We start from the raw sequence: 24,052 nt of genomic DNA, 5'->3' as shown, positions 1-24,052 counted from the left end.
GTTCACTGTTTTGCCATTGTGAGACTATGTTAAAATTAGGGTGGTAGTAACAAATCCTGCCAGTTGTAAATTTCAATCAGTGACTACATTTCTAAATGTAAGAGAACATAATGCTGATGAAATACACCATGTGAAACCCATGGACCTACCACAATGAGTGAAGGGAACATGAGTCATAATTGCACACCTCAAGAACGACAATCACCTTTCTTTACTTTAAAAAGCATATAATTCAATTGGTAGAAAAACCCTTACAATTCTGGAAAAAATTACTCTAAGATAATAAACAAAGAGAATTCATCAGACAACATTAACTCACTCCAAACTAAAAATCCACAAGGAAATCTCAAAACCACTAGAAATACAACTGGGATAAGGCAAGGTGATGGGCTCTCGCCTCTCCTTTTTAATTGTGTACAGAAATTTGTTATTAAAAACATATTGTTGGAGAAAAAGTGAAACAGCAGATTACTGAAAAATCGGACTACGATACAAGAAAAAGAAGTTAATAGAATCTCTAGCATTTGCAGATGATCTGGCTATCATACAAAATTCAATAAAGACAGCAACAACGCAAATAACCTCATTAAAATAACAATCAGAAAAGACAATTCTATGGATCTAGTTTGAGAAAACAGAATTCATGAATATCAATCAACCCCAAAAATTGAATAATGGCAAATAGTAAAATTAACAAAATCAAAAAATAATATATAGGGGAGATAACTGAAGTCAATGTCATTCAAAAGGAAGTCAGGAATCAATAAAATGGAACTAGCCTATCAAATAAATACGAATACCAAGAATAAGGAATCAATACCAATGAATACTAAAGCTAAACAGTACACTGCAGTGATTTTGCCTGGAAGCTGTACATGCAGGTGAATGTCAAATATTTAAAAAATTTCTAATTCATAAACGGCACACAAAAGAATGAAAAACACTCAGAAAGGTCCTAGGATTACATCAAGTAGAGAAGAATACGGAAGAAGTCACAATAACAAACAGTAAATGAATGTAGAAAATATTTTTGATATAATCAGAAACTGAAGAATAGCCTTCTAGTCACCTACATAAATCCTAACAGGCTGGCAAAGAGCCTATTTATAAACTTTAAAGATCTAAATATCAACTGAAAGACGTAAAAAAGACAGAAAAACAGACACAGACGAACTGAAAATAACTCAAGACATCAAAGAATGTTACTGAAAAAGAAAGTGCAAAACATAATATGTTCCCAAGAAAAACAAAAACAAAAAAAAATATTTATCTTAATAGAAGAAAGAAAAGAAAAACATTGGGAAATGATGAATATGTTGAAAAAAAAACAGGAACTGAGAAAGTGAATTGGTTGAAATAACATGGGCTATAATATGCTAAAATGAAAAAGAGTATATTTTGAATAAAGCTAAAAAAATGTGCTAAAAAAAATTACCTTAAAGCAATGTCATCAGTAATAACTGTATTACTGTTTTTATGACTTTTCAGATTAATTATTCCCTTAAGTAAAGTTCTACGGTCTTCTAGATCTGTGACACCAATAAAGCACAAATCTTCATCAGTAAGAGTTAAGAAAGTTTTCAAATCTATTGCCTCTTTACTAAAGTGTTCAATATACTTATTTAGATTCATACCAAACAAAAATGTTGCAACATCCGAGTCAAAACTGTAAAAAAAAAAATTTACAGAATTAATATAAATTTACTTGTGTCAATTAAAAACATCAAATTTTGTAACTGAATGCATTTCTAATTATCAACTAGATAAAATCACGGCTTTTTTAGTCTTTTTCCATAATTTGTTTGATATTTTTCCCCCGTTACATTAAAAACCACAAAATTCTATTAAAGTTGTTTGGTTCACGTCTTATGAATGAATTGATGCTTTTTCAAACAATTCAAAACCTGGTAGTCATAAATACAGCATAAGTTACCTCATCTTGAAAAAAAACGTCATATGAAGGCTTAAAAACTTTAGTTAAACCGTTTTGCTTTCGAAATACCTTAACATTCCAAACCAGTTAATTCCATAACCCGGATAACACAAGAACCATAAAGAATATATCACATAACATATTTATTAAGCTCGTTTAATATTCTGATATTTTTTCAATCAAACTTGAGTACCTGCTCATACGATAATAATGTACAACGTAAATAATTATACGAGACAAAACCGCACATACATTACTAACGCGATGCCCATCATGCAAAATAAACAAACTCAAGTGATACCCTTAAACGTAATGTTAGATGTTGTTATACACATTAACGACCTACCACTGTGTTATTTCAGATGATTCCATAATAATTGCACAATACTATCGCTTCGTTTCAGTACCAATGATGTACTATAAGTACGTCTACTATACAAAGTAAATGTGGCAGCCAATTTTACAAGCATCAACAAAAACAGACAAGTCCATACACTTCATAACCACCCAATGCTAACAGCTACGCCAGTGCCTACAGCATCTATTGCACTAGTATTTCCTAATGCAATTAAACTCTGTCAAAATATGGTTGGGATATCTTGAAGTCTAAAGAGTTTATATAACTAAGTGCTGATGGAGAAATTCAGTAGCATAATATAATATACAGCGATAATGCAGTGTTAATTGAAAAAAGGGCATATTTTTAAAACAGTTTCTGTGTTATTATCCCATTTGCCTTGTACTTTTTTTTAATTCTTAATTTCTTCACGTGTAATTTCCAAAAATTATTGAAAGTATTTCTATTATCCATGTGTAAAATGGTTTCTGGTTTAATCGGCAATCAAATCTGTCGATACGTTTTAACTGTTCCGTCAGATATTAAACTTTTTCTTAGTTTATATGCGGATACTGTTAATGCGCGTTATAAATTAATCTGTGTTCATTTAACCACTTACGATCTACTTGAGATTATACAGTTAATATCATGAATAAAAATAACTGGAAGTTGTATTAAATTGTTTGCTTGTTTTGTCACATTACTGGAGAACAAGATATGCATCTAGGGTGACGGTACACGTGCTATCGAACATAACGTTTGATTATCCGGCCTCCGTGGTGGCGTTTCGGCCTTTCATACAGACCCCGGTCAGACATGAAGAATTTCACACAATACAAAATTGCCATTTCATCTCGTTCTGTGAAACCACCTAACGGTGGTCCCGGATGCTACAAAAAAATTCAGTACAGTGAATGAAGCGCAAATCAATATCACATACGCACAGTTTTGTTTGTCAACATCCAGCGTATTACAAAATAAGGCCTAACCTGTTGTAGGAATAATCTTCTCAGTACAGACTTTACAAAATAATTTACACAGGCTAACCAACATAAAAAATCTATATCTCTGTAGTGCAAATCCTTTGTAATAAATGAACTTCCAACCATTTATTTCAAAAGTTGTACTCATGTTTTACACCGTATCCTAGAATGATCACTTTTATCAGTTGAGTTAATGAAACGGATTATCAAAAAAATTATAGTTACTGCCTTGTACGAAGAACAGAAAGTGTCGTGATAGCGAAAATTTTCAGATTTCAACGAAAATATCCATTTTTACCATCCCTGAATCCATTTTGACTAGTTCGGTGTGATGTCTGTCTCGTAACTCAAAAACGATTAGCCGTAGGATGTTGAAATTTTGGATTTAGTCCTGTTAGAACATCTAACTGTGCACCTCACCATTTAATTGCAGCCGACTGAGACAAAAGGGTCCCAGTTTTTCTTAAGTGCAGTAATAATCACTAATTGAGGATTTTTCAATGATATATAACAAGTGGTACTTATTTTCATTGGTTCCAGAGTTACAGCCACATAAAATTTTAACTAATGAAATATTTGGATCTTACAAGGGAAAAACACGTCGGTTCGAATCTTACTTAATATAAATTTAAAAAATGTTACAATAAATAAATTCAATAATAAAAATAAAAAAAGAAATATGAAAAAACAGTTATTAATGAAATAAAATTTTTGTACTTTTCATTTTAATTCAAAAATTTTAGAGAGATTAATAAATCAATATATTTAAATTAAAAAAAAAAAATGTATATGAAATTGGATTTGAAACTGATGTATGCATGGTTATGGATCCAACACGTTCTCACTTACACTACGCAACTACTTGAGCAAACTGAAATAAAATTAGTATATAAACTAATATAAAATGCTGATACAGACACAACAAAAAAATTGTGATGAAATGTGGTTGCCACCACAATGCAATTGTGTAACTGTCCACTTTATTAAAGAATTGTATGTCACTATCAAATGAAATAAGTATAATGAAGTGCAGCAAAAAATGTATATATGTAATTTAATAGGCATAGAAGGAAATCATGTGGTGTTCATATATCTTTTTTTACATTTTAGGAAAGTAACACTCATCTCTCATGTAAAAATCTATTGTAAAAGAAACTGTCACAAAACTTTTAAACTGATGTCTTAACACTCAAGAAGTACAGAGCAATACCAAAAAAAATTATAACTTTTAAAGTATAATTGTATTCTGCTTGTGACTAGTTCTCTTATTTATCCTGTACTTGTATCTTGAATGTTGGGCAAAAAAACCAACTGCAGTTTCTCTTAAGCACCACCAAGAGGACTTGTGTAACTTGGGACATGGGTTTAAACAACCATTGTACATACAACCACATATAATTCGCAACACCTCAATTCTTTATTAATTTGAGTAGTATAATTTCATTACATTTCAAGCAGGGTATTTTTTTAGAACAGCTAATATATTTTATCACAAATAAAAAAATTAAAATGGTTCCCCATCTATAAATTTAAAAAAAAATATTACAATATTAAACTGCTGTTTTGGAAACAGAAGACTGTTTATCTAATGAACATATACATTATATTTTAAAAACTGAACCTTAAGCATGAAAACTAATAAATTTGCAGATACATCATATCATATGACAACAGATATTGTAATTTATAGATAAAACACATATTTAATTCAATAGTAAAATGGTTTCTAAACAACATTTACAAATTTTAAGAAACAATTTCATGGGTAATTAAATACTTTTTGTAACATTCAAATAACTCAATACTTTTTGTAATATGTCTAAATTTGAATATACCCTAACAAAATTTGGACATATCACCAAAATAAATGATCTTACCAGCCGCTATAAATAGATTTACATTAATTAAGCACAAATGAAAAGTATCTAACATTAGCTAATAACATTTTGTAATTTAGTAAAGAATTTTCAATAGTTGTTAAAAATCTGATAGGAGATTAAAGGGCAAACTTAACAAAATATAAAAAAAAACAAGTTATTTATTAAACAGAAATCTACCCTGAGTGCAACGCCACACAATGAGACGTCGAGGATCGCTTCCTTTGGAAGGGACATCCGGGCAAAGTACTAGCGCACAGAAACTTCCACATGTGAAGAAAACTGACGTCAAAGGCAAAAAGAGAGCCCGTCAAGGGTCCTCAGAGGAGGAAAACGTGCTGCCAGAAACATTGGGCAGTCTTATATATCAACTTGGCCTCATAATGGTGGCCTTGAAACAACATATGGGTCCTGCAGATACATAGTTACGCATGAAATAGAGTTGAAGAAAATTTACGATGGACTAAATGCATTGTCTGAACTGTCAGCACCATTGATCCAAATCACGCAGGCCACGCAGACTGATGTTATCTATAGAGAAGACGACATGGAACAAATGCTCTCTAAAGAACTCACAGAACTACTTCCAAAGAGATGGCCGAGCACACTGAGGACTAAATTAAATCTGGTCACTGAATTGCTGAGGTAGGTGACACCTGCAGTTTGAGCGATGTCAGCAGAGTCCATGTGATTGACGACGACGAGTCCAGAAGACCTAAATATAACGCTGGAGATATCTTAAAAGACGAGCAATCTGTATTGGGTGAACAAACAGAGGTGAGACGAAGCAAGTATAGAATATTTTATGATTCTAACATGGATGACAAAAATACAATGTATATTATATTAAAAGCTCTGAGGAGAATCTCGAGTAATACTACTAATTTGTCATATATAGTGCCGAACAATAACTTCGGCAATTATATGAAGAAGATTGTATCGTACTTGAATAGGGAAAAAGAGGACACGATAAAAGTTTTGACCCTACATACTGATGGGACTGCCACGCAGGTCAGGCCTGGACAAATAGGTATCAAGAAGGCTACTCCACCTGCGGAGGATAGTAGGACAATAGTAGTTAAGTCTGAGTGCAAAACATATGCAGGGCTTCTGGGAGCAATGAAGATGGCTGCAGCTAGAGACGATGTTAAAGATGTAATCTCATTAAAAAAGGGAAAAAACAAAGAGGTTCTGGTCAGAATACAGGGCTCAAAACGTGCTGCAGAGTTTTCGAGTATACTGAAAGATAAGGTGGCGGATCTAAAAGTGGATCTGAAGACTAGAGCTGGTTGGCGTACGACTGTTCATATTAGGGATGTCACCACTGAGGAGGAGATTTTGGCCGCAATTACGGCAAGGATTGGCGATACTGATGAGGTTAAGATTTCTTCTATAAGACCAGGATTTGCTGAAACCAAAAATGTGACGGTGATTACATCTTACAAGGCAGCCTGTAAAATGGTAGAAGAACGGTTACGAATAGGCTGGGTAAATTGTAGAGCTTGTATACGTGAAGAAGGGGAGAAATGTTTTAGATGCTGGGGCACTGGCCATCGGCGTCAGGATTGTAAAGGCCCGGATAGAACTAACCTCTGCTTTAATTGTGGTGGAAAAGGGCACCTGATAGCTAACTGCCAGGAACCTAAGAAATGTCTTACATGTAATAGTCAAGAATACAGAACAGGGGCTTGGCAGTGTATTAAAAACCAGAATGCTTAGAATACTGCAGGCTAACGTCAACAGGAGTACGCTGTCTCACAATCTAGTCTCCAGAATAGTTGCGGAAAAGAATGTTGACTTTTTAGTTATCACCGAGCCGAATGTCTATGAGGCTGCAAGATCCGGATGGCAGACAGACACGGAGGGAGACGTAGCTTTTAAGGATATCAGCCACAGAATTGCATGGAGATTAAGTTACAGAGGCAAGGGCATAGTGGCGGTAGAGTCGTCTATGGCGCTAATTCTGGGCATATATATATCACCTAATGTTGATTGTAGAGTATTTAACAGTTCACTTGATGTGCCGCAAAATGTAGTTAACAACACAGATAAAAAGATTATTATGCTTGGTGATTTCAACAGCAGATTGGTGGCAACCGGCGGTCGACGCATGAATAAAAGAGGAGAATTGTTAACTGAACTTATGGAGACCGTTGGTTGCCATTGCATAAATGATGATACACCAACCTTTGAGGCCAGGGGTCACACCTCCATTCTTGACCTAGCAATTTTGGATGACAGATGGAGGAGCCAACAGTGGAACTGGGAGATCCTCCAGCAGGACATAGCAAGCGACCATTTTGCCACTATGTTGATTCTAGAGGACATTAGTTTCAAGAGTAATGATCAAACTCCTGTACTTAGATTTTCCGTTGATCAAATAGACGTGATAACCAACAGAATGGCTGCCAGACTGTCAACGATGGAGAACTTTGCGCCAAAAGCATTGTCTAACATTATCAAGCAGGAAATGGACAGGGAGTCACGTAATGGAGTCAAAAAGCATATGGTTTATTGGTGGACAAGAGAGATAGCGTACCTGAGGCAGATGTTACAAGCTAAAAGATGCATCAAACAAAGACTCAGACTAGTAGGTGGGCAGAGATATCAGGAAGCATCCATTAAAAACATTGATGCTAGAAGAGCCCTTAATAGAACAATAAGGAGAGAAAAAAGAGAAAATTGGGCTAGGTTATGTGCTGATTTAGATAACGATCCATGGGGGATGGCCTACAAAATTATTACTAAAAGATTTGGAAGATGTCTCCCCGTTCTTACAAAAGAATGTGCCGAAGCACAAATACCCAGTCTTTTTCCTCGCATGAGGATGAGGTTGAGGAGAGTATCCCTACTGAGTGTGCAGTAGACGATTTGCCTTATGTGAGCTGCAATGTGCTGGGGGCATGTTGGCCGTTAAGAAAAGTCCAGGACCGGAGAAGATTCCAGCGGCAATCATCAAGAGCCTTATTAAAAAAACGTCATGGGAAATGCTTGAGGTGGCCAGCCACGGGCTGATTAATAAATCTTTCCCGGAGTGTTGGAAGGAGGCTAGAGTTGTCTTCTTGCCCAAGAACACAGCTAATGGGGGGCAACCGACCTTCAGACCTTTGAGCCTTCTCAACACGATGGGGAAGGTTGTTGAAAAAATGCTGGCTGGCCGCATTGTGCAGGAGGTAGAGGAAGGTGCTGGAATTAGTGCAAATCAATATGATTTTTGGAGAGGTAGATCCACCGTACATGCTATCAATAGAGTAGTGAACTGGGCTGATGAAGCTAGAAGCGGCACTAGGCGGACGAGAAGTATTCATCTACTTGTTTCTCTCGATGTGAAGAATGTGTTTGAATCCATCGCATGGAAACATATAAATACAGCACTGGTAGAGAAAGAAATTAGTCCATACTTGCCGAGACAGGTAGAGGAGTATCTCAGAGATCGAAGGTGTGCAGTCAGTGCATAAGAAGAAAAGGTACTTTTTAGCATGTGCAGTGGTGTGCCACAAGGCTCAGTGCTCGGTCCACTGTTATGGCTTTTGATACACTGCACTGTCCTGGCCTTTGATGGAGTCCTCCAGCAGACATACCCTGAAGGGGTTCAGCTTTTGGCTTACGCTGACGACTTGGCAGTACTCATTCAGGCCAAAACAATTGATGAGGTAAAGGATAAGGCAAATTCAGCACTCGAAATAGTCGGTAGATGGCTGCATTCAAGAGGACTACAGCTCTCGGTGGATAAGAGCAAATATATCAAACTTACCGGTAGAAGGGTGTTGGAACCAGTGGATATATATATAGAAGGTAATATATATATATATGGTAAGTTCAGGTATTGAGATACTTGGGAGTTACTCTGCAAAGAAATTGTCGTTTCACTGAACACGTGTTGAACGTCTGTCATAGCGCAGAGAAAACGATTAAAAGCTTGAACGTTATTATGTCAAAGCACAGAGCTCCTAGGGTAACGAAAAGGAGACTACTTGCGACAACCGTAGTCTCATCGATTTTGTGTGCGGTTCCTGCATGGTGGCCCGCTATGACTATTAACAGGAACAAGGATAGATTAAGAAAGATACACAGGAGGGTATTGCTTGGAGTAGCATCCGCTTCCAGAACGGTCTCGTATGAGGCACTCTGTGTGCTTTCTGGTGTGCCCCCTATTGATCTCATTGCTAGACACAGGGTTGAGAGGTTTTTAGGACGTGTGGATAATGAAGTCAGACAAGATATTAATAATATATGGCAGGAAAGATGGCTGCAGGCTGTGGTAGCCAAATGGACCAGATCCTTGATTCCTGATATAGTTAGATGGACAGGCAGACGCCACGGAGAAATAGATTACCACGTCACACAGTTTTTAACTGGCCATGGGTGCTTTAATGAATACCTCCACAAAGTTGGCAAAAGAGATCAACCTACGTGCATGTATTGTAACGAACGTGACGACGATGTAGAGCATACTTTCCTGAATTGCCAAAAATGGCAAATGCTAAGATACAATGCTGGTATTGATGGAAAGACTCCGAGAGAGATAATAGATCATATGCTCAGTAGGGTAGAGAATTGGAGAAAGGTTGTAGAGTTCATAAGGTCAGTCAAACAAAAAATTATAGATTAAAGAAATATGGGTTTTTAGATTGTAGTTTGGGTGGACAGCCTCAGCGGCGAGAGCCAGCATGCTTAGGTGTGCTGGTTTCAATGAGCCACTGAGGACAACTTGGATTGACTGTTAGGTTTTCTTAACTAAGTTAAAAAAGGGAAAAAAATCTCAAAAGAGCCAACCGGTAGGCCTGACCTCCCATGCCGGTAGGTGGGGAGGGCCTATTAGAGTAACGGACACTCCCCTGGGTGGCGTAATACCATCAAGTCGGTCCGGCCCAGGGGAGTAGAGAAGTTAAGTTAGGTTAGGGGAGTAAAAAAAAAAAAAGCATGTAAAAAGGAATTGTTACATACAATTTCACAACATACTATTTTACAAAAACTGAAACTTTGTAATTCTGTACATACTACATTTACATACATATCAGAACATACTATTTACATTTACATACTATTTTACAAGAACTGAAACTTTGTAATTCTGTAAGATATAAGCACTCTGAATCTGTTAGAATAAGAGTCTGGAGGAAAATTTTCTGCAACCTTTCTCCCACTTTCAGGAAGAACACCTCAACCTCTTCAAACCATCCACATTGTACAGTATTTATAAGTTAACTAATAGATCACACTAGTGCTCAATTTAATTTGCCCAATTTTTAAGTAATGAAGGTTTAAAAATTTATCTAAGTTTGGTATTATTATGTTAATGGGGAGAGCCACTCGATTTGTGCTGTTTTTAAGTACTGTTACTGTATTTAATATACTTTTGTTATTAATAACGTGTATATTTAATGTTAATTAGATGAAGTTATCAAACGAAGCAAGCATAAGTTATATTTGATTTGATTATATTGATATTATACATATATTAACAATTTATGGTCGCTAACCTCATCTAATTAAAATTAAATATAAAAATTATTAATAAAAAAAGTGATATTTAAACTAAATACACTAATTAATACAAAATAGCTGTATTTAAAAACAGCACAAATTGAGTACCCCTCTCCAGTTTGCACAATAGTACCCAAGGATTTTTAATTACTGTACCATGCAAATAAAAAAAAATAAAAATACAGAATTTACTAAAATTTAGTTAGATATCAACAGCAGATTAGCACAAGCAAGTAGAACTTTCATGCAGAAAATAAATCTGCTAAAATCAAATACAAATAGATATAACAATTAAAAAAATATTCTATCAGTGTACATACAATTGGAAAAGGATGAAACACTGGCAATTGGAAAACAGAAAGGAAAAAGAATGGAAGCCTCTGAAATGTTATGTTATAGGTAGATGTTGAAAGTTACATGGGTCAAAAAAATTAAAAATGAAATCCCTTTAAGACAAATAAGTGACTAGGGTGGGCTCTATAAGATGTCTACATTTAATATAAAGGAATGTGTAAAAGGTAAAAATGATAAAGATTAGATTATATGAAATAGATAACTGATGTGGGAGATTGTAAACATCCTGAAATTTTAAACATTAGCACACAACAGGAAATGCGTTTCATTTGTTACACAGTAACCACTTCTGCAATGACTTAAATTATCACTTATTGAAGCTTATTTATGAATATACAGGATTAGCATGTGCATTTTTTTAAATAAAAGAATATATTATTTATAAATTTACTCAAAAATATATGAAAATAAACAAAAAATGTTTCAATTATCATTTATAAGAAACCATTTCACTTAAAAGTTACTTTTGTTTTCTTTTACCAAACTTTTGTTTCTTGTATTTATTTTACCCAAACAAGTAGTATCATATTTCTATATGTGCCATATTCTTTCTTGTTGCAATGCATTAGGTGGCTACCCACGGCGATTTAATTTAATATTTATTACATCAAATTTAAATGAAGATTTAAATGGCAGAAAAGCTCCTGGAATAGACGGAATACCTGTAGAATTACTGCGTAGTGCAGGTGAGGAAGCGATTGATAGATTATACAAACTGGTGTGTAATATTTATGAAAATGGGGAATTTCCATCAGACTTCAAAAAAAGTGTTATAGTTATGATACCAAAGAAAGCAGGGGCAGATAAATGTGAAGAATACAGAACAATTAGTTTAACTAGTCATGCATCAAAAATCTTAACTAGAATTTTATACAGAAGAATTGAGAGGAGAGTGGAAGAAGTGTTAGGAGAAGACCAATTTGGTTTCAGGAAAAGTATAGGGACAAGGGAAGCAATTTTAGGCCTCAGATTAATAGTAGAAGGAAGATTAAAGAAAAACAAACCAACATACTTGGCGTTTATAGACCTAGAAAAGGCTTTCGATAACGTAGACTGGAATAAAATGTTCAGCATTTTAAAAAAATTAGGGTTCAAATACAGAGATAGAAGAACAATTGCTAACATGTACAGGAACCAAACAGCAACAATAACAATTGAAGAACATAAGAAAGAAGCCCTAATAAGAAAGGGAGTCCGACAAGGATGTTCCCTATCGCCGTTACTTTTTAATCTTTACATGGAACTAGTAGTTAATGATGTTAAAGAACAATTTAGATTTGGAGTAACAGTGCAAGGTGAAAAGATAAAGATGCTACGATTTGCTGATGATATAGTAATTCTAGCCGAGAGTAAAAAGGATTTAGAAGAAACAATGAACGGTATAGATGAAGTCCTACGCAAAAACTATCGCATGAAAATAAACAAGAACAAAACAAAAGTAATGAAATGTAGTAGAAATAACAAAGATGGACCACTGAATGTGAAAATAGGAGGAGAAAAGATTATGGAGGTAGAAGAATTTTGTTATTTGGGAAGTAAAATTACTAAAGATGGACGAAGCAGGAGCGATATAAAATGCCGAATAGCACAAGCTAAACGAGCCTTCAGTAAGAAATATAATTTGTTTACATCAAAAATGAATTTAAATGTCAGGAAAAGATTTTTGAAAGTGTATGTTTGGAGTGTCGCTTTATATGGAAGTGAAACTTGGACAATCGGAGTATCTGAGAAAAAAAGATTAGAAGCTTTTGAAATGTGGTGCTATAGGAGAATGTTAAAAATCAGATGGGTAGATAAAGTGACAAATGAAGAGGTATTGCGGCAAATAGGTGAAGAAAGTAGCATTTGGAAAAATATAGCTAAAAGAAGAGACAGACTTATAGGCCACATACTAAGGCATCCTGGAATAGTCGCTTTAATATTGGAAGGACAGGTAGAAGGGAAAAATTGTGTAGGCAGGCCACGTTTGGAGTATGTAAAACAAATTGTTGGGGATGTAGGATGTAGAGGGTATACTGAAATGAAACGACTAGCACTAGATAGGGAATCTTGGAGAGCTGCATCAAACCAGTCAAATGACTGAAGACAAAAAAAAAAAAAAATACATCAAATAAAAATTTACTGCAGTACTATGAAACAAAACAAAATAAGAAAAAGTGGAGTGAAGTTGTTTGGATGGAAAAATTCACAAGCAAGTAATGATGGTTGTGTAACCAATAACATCCCAGAAAATTATAAATAGTGGCATCAGATCAGTCAACTGTACGATGATGTAAAAAAAGAATTCATAAGATGCCAATTTCAAACTAATTATATAAGCTGAAAATCTATTGAAAATATAAGCTTTTATTAGGACACAAAAAAAACTTTTTTAGAAGTCACGATGGAAGAAGTTATAGACTACTCTTGCCTAATCTATTTTTGAAGCAAACTACATTGCAAATTATCTTTTACTGCTGTTCACAAGTTTAAATTTGTAGTAAAGTAACAACTGAAAATATCATGGTTTAAAAGATTTTAAATCTTTATAACAGTACTGATGAAATCAGGATATGGTAAATGCAATACCAGGAAGGCACTTATAATAAACAAACCCTGTGGTTTCACATTTACTAAATAAAATAAAACTCTTTTAGTTACAATAGACAATTGTTCTTCACTAACAACAGATGTTCTTTAACAACTTCAACCTTGCACTTTTGAAATTTTTATTTCTTCAAATCCGTATGTATACTTATTAGAGTCATTTTCAGTAATTTTTGATGCATGAATTTGGTGGCGAGGGAAAAAATCAAATTTCCAGACATCAGTAATTGTACTATCATTTTCTAATATCACTTGCCTAACAAAATGTAAAAATCGATTTAAAAAATTTAAACACACATTTTTGTCCCATAACCCTGAAGCTAATTTTGGTAATTCATCAACATCATAACGTTTTAGAATTTTTACAATTCCATTATCATCTCTAAAACCACAAATAATTGTTTTAATGCCCACAAGGTAACTCTGGGACCACCATTTTAACATTTTGTACCTACGAAAATTTCTATCTTGATTGAATCGCTCAATGATACGACTTGTTTTTAATTCAATAAATTGAACTTTAGATAAAGATTCTTCAAGTCCATCTACACTTAATATTTTATCAGATACTACACCATCCATTTCCGCCCCATACACAATTCTATGGCCACCAATTCTACGTTCAAATACACAGCACAGTTCTTCATTTTCATTTAGTACTAGATTAGTGTCTGGTTTCTTTGTCGGATCATCAGTCAAAACAAACTGTTCAAACTTAAATCCCCATGACATGCATTTCTTCTGGAAGTCACTCACGTTAGCAGATTTTAAAATATCATTATCAGTTTCAAAACTGTTCAGGTAAACTATTCCATCACACATTCTGGCACAAATTGTCCAATCATCATTATTCTCATACGGTGAACACATGACTGTTGTAAGATTACCACGATAAGTTAAAAATAAAAGATCGTCAATTGGTAACAATCGCGAACTATTTAATCCAATCCACTTAAACATATGATCAAGTTTATTCCAAGTTTTATTGGTATCATCCTTTTTTACGGTCAAATCAGACATATGATTTAAATTGAAAGACACCTTCTCTTCGTCTTTTTTAGATAAGTAATAAATATATTTCAACTGACTACCATCTGATCTATATTCTTTATTTCCATTTACACTAAAATAACCAATAATCTTTGGCATGGAGCAGTTTAAAGTAGAAGCTTTATCATTTTCATTAAATATTTGCATTTCGAAACGCGATGAGGAGCCCATATTGATACTAAAACACAAGTGTTACTTGCTATAAAAAAAACTACTTAAATAACTTACAACTTTGTGTAATCGTTACATCCAACACGTAAGCAAAACATAACCTTTTATTGTAAGCTTTTTTGCGACTTTTTTTTTATTTATGGTTAACAGTTTGATGTCAATCATTAATAGTTTTGTTACATGAATTTTACAGCATGCAACGATTAAAAAAATTACTGATCGAAAAAATTCCGTACAATTCTAACTCTCCATAAGCTGACATGGAGACGAATAACTAATGTTACCAACCTACAGTACAAAAATAATGTATCGACTCTGGTGCCGCAGCAGTTAACAATCGAACATCTATTGCAGATGAGTAGTGAAAGTCGGAAAAAGTTTTCTACTCGAGAATTTTTGTCAGAATAATTAAACAGAAGATTAATAATTACTTCCATGGTTGTTTGGTTATTTTTCTCATAGGAATTAATCAAAAATTTACCATCAAAATTTACCATAAGATTTGATTTTTTTATTAACGTTTAAGATAAACGTTCAAATCTAAAGAGCAAATAATTATAGATCTATCTCAAGTAATCACCAGCTAGGTGTATTAAGTTGTAATTCAATTATTTAAATTGTAACTGGATTATTTTCTGGACATTCAATAAAATATTTTTAAACATAAATTAACTCCTTAATTATCATTTTTTATATCTGTTTCCTTCTTCAAAGAATTTTATTAAATATTTTTGCAAGTTAAAGTTCTTTAATACAGGCAGTAAGTGTAGATGCGATAAAAGAGAAATTGTAAAACTGCATTTCTCTCATTAACAAAAATTTTAATGTTCCATACAAAATGCCTTGTAATCAACTTTCTTTCTCTTTTTTGTGCCCAATAAATTACTTTACCAACAGAAAGTCACAAAGATTGAAGTAGGATAGTTAAGTCAAGACATAACTTCTAACAAGTGTCAATAAAATTTACTTACCATCCAACAAAAAGGTAATAAGTAAAATTATGTTTAATAAATTTTATTTATTTAAACATTAAACAAGTTTGCTTATTTTAAATAAATATATTCATTAAACAAATTTATTCAATGTATTTGTAATTGTGTTTCTCAGAAACAGATGTTTGTTCAGAGATGCACAACATGAAATGTGTAATAAACAAGGATTATGTATATTAATTACAACTGTATAATTAATAATTATTATTTAATAGAGTATTTACATTTTTTAATTTTTTTTTACAGATTAATTTGCCACATAAACTTGAGGCTTGTGTATGAAAATGTGATATGAAAAATGTAAAAATTTGCATGACAGTTTTAAACCCAGAACTTAACTTATAAAAGATAAAATCACTACCATTCTGCCTTGGAAGTCAACACAGCTATCAAAATTTCATCTTTGAAGAAAAAGTAATACTTATATAGTTATTTACTTTATAAATGTGACTAGGGCTGAGTACCATTTGCCCAGTCCTTGTTTAGTTTTTCTACTGATGCTAATTACATATATGCATCGTATATTATCCATGATACAAATATGCTGTGATTTTTACACAGACTTTTCAAATTAGCTATTGACTCAATCTTTTTCTATCTGTAAAAGGATTTCAAAAGTGTGTGAAACAAAAAAAAATACTGCATTGATACAATAGACAAAGCATTTGTCAATATAAAATAATCTAAGGGTATTAAGTTAGGAGGTTATTGGTTAAATAAATTTTTAAATGTAATAAATATGTATGATGTATTTCAAAATTAAATGTATCAATAAACTAGGAACAATAATTAGAAAGTACCACAAAAAAGAAATAACATTGACTAATATGGTTGGGTTGATAATTCAGTATTAATTTCACGATAAAATTAAAAATAAGGAAACAAATAAATCAATGAAAAACAGTTATAGTAAAAAGTTTTTTCTACTATTACTATTATTAATATGATGCAATCTTGAAAGTAATAGTACTAGTTTAATGAAATCTGACGTCATTGTTACTATACTCAGAACTTTGTTCACATCTTTATGATTCCTTTTCTCCTGGTAGCGAAAACTCCGCTTAGGATGACGTTTTGAATGCATTGCTATAGAAAGCAAACATGTTCAACCTATCAGCTAAACCATTATGTGGAACATCTAGTCTGTTAGAACAGGTTCTCAATTTCTACATTGAGGTAGGTCATGGTATGGACGAGTCCATTTCGGCGACTTGGTGATGAGACAGGGGAGGAAATGTCAATGACCCGTCTCAAAAATGCTCCATGTAAAATTGAGTGCTATGCAACTGCATAAGACATAAAAAGTAAAAAAGACCCTCATGACGTGATTTTAGTGACGTATTATGACGTACAATTCAAATGCGATGACCTGTGAAAGTGGTATGAGTGAAATTTAGTGAGATGACGCTATAGATATATTGAGTAACCAAATAAAATTATCTTAACAGTTTTAATAATTTTTTTTGGATTACGTATTTCAAAAATTTTGGTATGTATTTTAAGTTAGTTCTTTAAAATATTATCAAAGAAAATACTTTAATTATTTTTAGATTTAATGGACAAAATTATATAAAGTACGATCGGCTATTAAACAGGTTAATTAGAGTAACTGATAAGTGGCGTCCAAGTAAGTTTGCAGTGAATTTAGAGTATTTAATAAATATATAAGAATATAACATTTGTGGTGATAGATTTATTTTATAAAAACATTATTTATATAATTTATTAAATTTTTCTTTGTTACTGTTGGTTAGGATTATCGAGGTTATAAGCTGGGGTTACTTAAGTTCATTCTCAGGGTCGCGTAGTTGAGTGCTTTGCGTGACGTAATAATGACGACATATGATTTTACTCTGTGATGTCACTGAGGAATGATGACGTTGGTAGCTGCAAATTTTGCACACTGAGTTGCAGTTCGATACTGATAATTATTTATTGTACTTCAGTCAGTTAAATCATTAATTATACTAATATGTACAGTTCTTATAGTTATAAAATAATTGTATACTATTTTTATAGTTTTCTTTTTTAATTTTTCAGTGATTAATGGTATGGTTTGTTAGGGTGGTATCTTTTGTACGTCATTTTCATCTATTATAATGCCTATTAATCCGTTATTTATATTTCTAGTAGATTTACTATTATATTATTTGAATAACCGATTGCAAATCTTATAATTAATTTTGCTTATTATCATTTACCACCTTTTTTTTTAATTGTACGTGAAATTGCGAAAAAATTAAAACTTCCTAATTTTTAGCAGTATACCGTCTTTTAATATAGAATGGTTGAGTCAGTAACAATTTTTTATTTCACTTTTATAATGTAGTTTATTTAAAAAAATACAAACCAGGCCAATTTAAATAAAAAGATTTTGCACTTGCTCTTATGGTCATTTACAGCAAATTGTTTTGCCGCAGCTCATATCGATGCCAGTTTATGTTTAATTATGCAGACAGCTATTTAGAATGTAGCTGAAATTGTGTTTTCAATTTTAATTGTTAAGATATATGTATATCAAGTTAAATTGGTAGCATTGGTGAATTTGTGTTATGAAAATGTTGGCAAATTAATCACTGTAAAGGATGAAATTATCATGGTAAGGACTTTAAAGTGATTATAGTAGCAATGTGTGAACCCATGCCCCATTTATCAATGTAGGACATAAACAGCATTAATTGTTTATTGTGTTCTGCTTTGTTTTTTTCTAAAGGTCACATTATGTACTAATTTTTGTCAGCTCAGAATCTTTGTTGTGCATGTTAATGTGATTTATTTTGTGTAGGAGTGTCATATCCATTGGTGTGTGTGCAGAGTATTTTGTTTAGAATTCTTCTAATGCTCTTCAAGTGAAATAGATGTGTGGACAATCTGTGAATCATATGTTTGCAGTAAATAATTTATGTATGGGTGGGTAGTTTGAGGTGTTGTGGATGAAAGTATTGTTGGTTTTTACATAAATTTTGAAAGTTAGATTTTGTTGACTGCTTTTTGTGATTGTGAGATCAAGAAATTTATGTGCCTGTCATATTCATATTGAGCTATAAATTTTAATTTAGTGTTGGCTGTTTATGTATGTTAAAAGTTGTGTGTTGCTTTGATACAAATAAAATGGTGTTATCAACATACTATATTCTGTAAACATGTTTATTAGTGAATATGTGTGTTTGCTCTGTGTTGAACAAGGATTACAGTTAGAACAACTAATAACCTTTAATTTGAGAAAAAGTTAAAATTTAAAGAATTATTAAACAGAATTTTTTTTAAGTTAATTTTATTTAAAATATGGATAAACTAATAAATAATGCTGAGGTTTTAATAGATCTGTAGGTGAGAAACCTAAACCCACTAGATTGGTCTAGTAATGAACTCATTATCGCAAGTCAGCTGATCTCAAATTCAAGAGTTCTAAGGTTCTATTCCTGGTAAAGGCAGTTACTTGTATACGGATTTGAATACGGTCATGGATACCAGTTTCTTTGGTGGTTGGGTGTTAATTAACTACACTTCTCAGGAATGGTTGACCTGAGACTGTTCAAGACTATACCTCATTTACATTCATACATCCTCTGAATTAATACCTTATGGTGGTTGTAGAAGCTAAACAGAAAAAAGAAAGAAGGTAAGAAACCTACATTTTGATAAAAATAAGTTGGAATGGCATTAACAAACTGTGAGATAATGCTCTATGAAATGTGTGAAGAAAATATACATGAAAATAATTTGAGATAAAAGCACCTGCAGACAATTATGCTCATACATTTTGAAAGACATTTTTCATTTTAAAATTGCAACAGAACAAAATGAAAAAAAAAATTAAAATTAATTTGATGGAGCAAGATATACAAGGATATCTCTAAAGTAAAAATTGCTGGGAAATTTCTCTGCTTAAGGTTGGCGAACCTGTGTAGCTAGTAATGTACACACTGCATTGTTGTTGTAAGTCGCGTTGTAGAATCTTTGATTACGTGTGAGTTATTACGTTATAAAATGAATAGGAAATTGATCTTGCCACTGACTGAAATATGTAGTCATACGTTTTTTAAACCATCAAAATGTTAAGCCGGCTGAAATTCATAGGCAGTTGGTTGCTGTGTACGGTGATAATGTAATGAATGAAAGAAATGCCCCAAAATGGTGTGAAAGGTTTAGAAATAACAGAATTATTGTGCATGAAGAACATTCGAGGAGGCCCTCAATAATCACAGAGACTTGTTGAAACGCGTTATTGATGAAATCAGAAAAGATTGTCGCTCAACGATTTCCAACCTGGCCTTTTTTCCTAATGTTTCAGTAGCTGTTATTGGTCGCATTGTTCATCACCATTTACGCTTCAGAAAGATTTGTGCACTTCGGGTGTCGTATGTCTTAACGGAATGTCACAAAAAAATGCAAATGAGACTGCTTTGGAATTTCTGATGCACTACACATGCATAACCTTTAATTTGAGAAAAAGTTAAAATTTAAAGAATTATTAAACAGTATTTTTTTTTAAATTTAATTTTATTTAAAATATGGATAAACTAATAAATAATGCTGAGTTTTCAATAGATCCGTAGGTGAGAAACCTAAATCCACTGGGTTGGTCTAGTGATGATCCCATCATCGCAAGTCAGCTGATTTCAAAGTCAAGAGTTCTAAGGTTCTATTCCTGGTAAAGGCAGTTACTTGTATATGGATTTGAATACTAGGTAATGGATACCAGTTTCTTTGGTGGTTGGGTTTTAATTAACCACAATTCTCAGGAATGGAGAAGTTTAGTGTGCCTTAATTCAATTGTGATGAAACATGGATTTCATATTACATGCCAGAGAGAAAATGGCAGTCAAGAGAATGGCGTCATCCCCAGTCACCAACCAAACCAACAGAGGTCAAGTCACAGCAATTTGGACACAGTCTTTTAGGATCGGTTTGGCATACTGCTGATTGATTTCATGTCACGTGGAACGACTATAAGTGCGGAAGCCTACTGCAAAACTATGTAAGTTGTGGCGCGCCATTCAAAATTGGTAACATGGGTGGCTGACCGATGGTGTCATCCTGCTGCACGATACACGTCCACATGTTGTGGATCCGACATGTGGTTTATTGAGAACATTTGGATGGGAAATTTATGATTACCCACCATAGTTCGGATGTAGCTCCTTCTGATTACCAATTTTTTGGGAAATTGAAACAATTTTTGATTGGTAAGCATGGGTGACAATGAACTTAAAAATGCTGTTAATCAGTGGCTAAATGGACCGGCGGCAGAAGAATATATCTAGGGTAATTGAAGCTGGTGTATCGCTTTAATAAATGTCTTAATTCATGTGGCAGTTATACAGAGTAGTATAAGGTCGATTCAGAAATAAAAAAAATGTTTATAAAGTTTTCAGAATAAATTTTTTTACAATGAAATTGTCTTTACTTTAGACATAACCTCTCATATATACATTAAAGAAAAACACATCTTGCTGAAATCTCCTTTTTAAATTTAGTTAAATACTAACAAAATCTGGATACTGTGGGTTAGAAAAATTCCTAATGACCTTGAGTAATGAGAAGGTTACTGGATATTACCCAGTAATTATAAAAAAAACTTGATTCAATGTTAATTGCATAAAGAAATATATTTTATTGTTAATTTTCAAATTACAATTGTGTTAATAGTTTGGAATAAATTGTTTCCAGTTTTCTGATTTAGGTCATAACAAACTTGGGACAAAATTCTAACTTACTCTTTCTGCTTGGTAAAGTAATTTAAATTAATTACTGCTGACTTATTAAGATACTATAATCATTGAGGTATTTTAAGTGTTACCTAATTTATACATACAACTTATTCAATTAACAGTTTCACGTAAATACACATATGTTTATAACAGCACTAAGTCTTTTTCCTTCAATGCAGGAATTCAAGAACAAATTTAACTGCCAAATAAACTTGTCTCTTATACATTATATATGGCCATTTACACAACCTGTTAAGTATCATGGAAAGATTTTATCTTGAAATTGAATTAATTTATCACTATAAGTCAAAATCTTTATTCTAAATTGTAACTATCTAAAATCAAATTATCTCATTTTAAATATATCATATACTCTTTTGAAGTAGGCTACTTGCAAAAAGACCATTCACCCTAGTACCACAATGTGCAATGATTCTATGAAGGTTTCAATAATTATCAGCATTGTTTTCTTCACATTTGTCTTTCTGTTGGCAACACTACCATTTTTAAAGGTAGATGGTATACATTTTTTCCAACTTAACACTTCAGCATTACTTTGAAGATAGCACAGTTCTATTGTTACAACTGCAATGTTAACCATTGCTGCTTTGCTTTCCATTTTCACCAAAGAAGAGAATCTGTAATCTGTTTTGTGATGATCATTACTGAAGACTTTTAGCACAATATGTTAACAGTATTTTACAATGGAGTGTATTGAAAAACAAAAAAATGGTCATACAGGTATTACGAAGGAGCCAGAAGTGTGTTCCAATTTGTAAACAACAAATATGTTATTTTTGAAAGACAGATATGTAGATTTGATGAAATTGCAGATGGTATACAAGTGAATCATGATTCTGTCTATGAAACTGTTTACAATGGACTTTGTATAAGATGAAGCTAAAAAAAAACTTAACAATGCTGCATAAACAAATATCATGGACTATAAAATTTGGCTCACTATGATGTTTTCTTAGAATTATCACTGGTAATTATACTGGGTGTGGTATTTCAAGCCCAATAGTAAACGGCAGTGTATGGAATGAAAAAATTCACAAACTACTAGCAAAAGTGCTGTTTATTGGGATTATAATCAAATACTGCAACATTACCAATTAAGGAGATCTACAATAAATAGAGCTTATTACAGTAAAATAATTATTGAGAAGCTAAAATCTGCAATTCAGAGGAAATGCTGAAGCAACTGTTGAAAGGCATAGTTTTTGTTGCACAACAATGCTCATCTGCTGCTAATCATTTAGAGGTAAGCAGTACTATATGGCAATATAATTTTAATAAGATGTTCAATTAGAACATAATTTTGTGCTACATAACCATGTATACTTAATTTTTTTTTGGGGGGGATAAAAAGTGTATTTTTTATGTATTTGTGCTTGTAATGTTTTTTACCTCTGAGTGATGTTATTACTTATTGTATGTTTACAAAGTGCTTTGTATATTGCTGGACAATATTACGTGCTATACTAACATGTTTTAAAAAAAAATTGAACTGCAAAACTGTTTATCAGTTCTGCTTTGATCTTGTGCAGAACTTAAATTTGTAAAATTTCTAAAACGTAGGCCTAATTGTTTGCAAAAATTTAAACAATCATGTTTTTTAAAGTTTAATAGTTGAATTTATAGCAATAATATGAATACGCAAAAATAATTCATTGGAAAATGTAGTGCGTTCACAAACATAAAAAAATTATTGGTGATAAAAGGAGGAAGTTCAATATCGACAAGTTGAAGATCTTTCAAAATTTAAGATCAAAGAAAAAGTCTTCAAGCAGAATTCTTTAGTGATTTTACTTTTAGTTATTAATGTTCGACTAACTAAATAAACAATTTAATCTGAACTTTGATTTCAGATTGCTCATAAAAAAGTAATTAATTATATAATCCTGTTTTGAAATGGTATATAATAGACCATTGAATTAATAAGTTAAATTAGAAATACAGCAATAATTATTAAAGAGACAAGTTTTCTACTGAGCATCTATTGTGGTTTGCTGGATCAGAATATATTGAAATGAAGCAAACCAGTTTAACATTAATTTCAGGCTGCTCTTGCTTTGATCATTAGTTACATCTAATACATCCGTTGAAAAAAAAAAGATAATCTTGTGATATATGTCACTTTTTTGCTATTTTCTGATTGACTTGGAATATAAAATAAATAACATTTTATTAAAATATAAACGGGGTTTTCATACAGATTAACACATTTCTAAATGAAACTCATTTTCAAGTATTTTATTTACAAAAATAAAATAATTATTACATAAATGAAAATTTATTTGACATGCACTATTAGTTACATTGTTAATTATTTGCTGTAAAAGCTGACTGGTTGATCACTTTCCACAATATCAGTGATTTTCATGTTATTTCTGACCATATAATTGCCTTATATGGTCTTATAATCTTTTTCAAACAGTTCAAAGTATTCATGCCATTTGATAAATAATGGTTCCAGTACAATTCTCTGGCGTTTGGGGTTTTCTTGCAATGTCTTTACAGCTTTGGTAAGTGAACAACATTGGCAACCAACATGCACAACTTGAT

The 24,052-nt window shown here is 32.6% G+C and overlaps 2 protein-coding genes and 1 long non-coding RNA gene across 8 annotated transcripts in view; 1 reads left to right on the top strand and 2 right to left on the bottom strand.

The window, feature by feature from the left end:
- Nucleotides 1-15,047, bottom strand: part of LOC142328273 (uncharacterized) — a 54,526-nt gene extending 39,479 nt beyond the window's left edge. The window contains exons 1-2 of one of the 5 annotated variants that reach the window (XM_075371969.1): nucleotides 14,836-15,047; nucleotides 1,436-1,666 (exon numbers count right to left, since the gene is read on the bottom strand). In XM_075371969.1, the coding sequence (XP_075228084.1) occupies nucleotides 1,436-1,666; nucleotides 14,836-14,876 (272 nt within the window). In that variant the 5' untranslated portion in view covers nucleotides 14,877-15,047. Of the gene's footprint in view, nucleotides 1-1,435; nucleotides 1,667-2,126; nucleotides 2,259-2,279; nucleotides 2,805-14,835 lie in introns of those variants that run through there. The other 4 variants (XM_075371975.1, XM_075371972.1, XM_075371973.1 and 1 more) reach the window with 4 other exon arrangements.
- Nucleotides 13,568-14,827, bottom strand: LOC142328272 (decapping and exoribonuclease protein-like). Its single transcript, XM_075371968.1, has one exon. The coding sequence runs from the start codon at nucleotides 14,776-14,778 to the stop codon at nucleotides 13,657-13,659; it is 1,122 nt and encodes a 373-aa protein (XP_075228083.1). The 5' UTR covers nucleotides 14,779-14,827; the 3' UTR covers nucleotides 13,568-13,656.
- A 2,690-nt stretch (nucleotides 15,048-17,737) lies between the features above and the next one.
- Nucleotides 17,738-24,052, top strand: part of LOC142328001 (uncharacterized) — a 14,415-nt gene continuing 8,100 nt past the window's right edge. Inside the window, exon 1 of one of the 2 annotated variants that reach the window (XR_012757148.1) lies at nucleotides 17,738-17,846. This is a non-coding gene — a long non-coding RNA (uncharacterized LOC142328001). The other variant, XR_012757149.1, reaches the window with a different exon arrangement.

The sequence above is a fragment of the Lycorma delicatula genome, chromosome 7, assembly GCF_047948215.1.
Source record: "Lycorma delicatula isolate Av1 chromosome 7, ASM4794821v1, whole genome shotgun sequence".
Lineage (NCBI taxonomy): Eukaryota > Metazoa > Arthropoda > Insecta > Hemiptera > Fulgoridae > Lycorma > Lycorma delicatula.
Note: the sequence above shows the minus strand (reverse complement) of the source record. Positions and strands in the feature narration are given on the sequence as shown.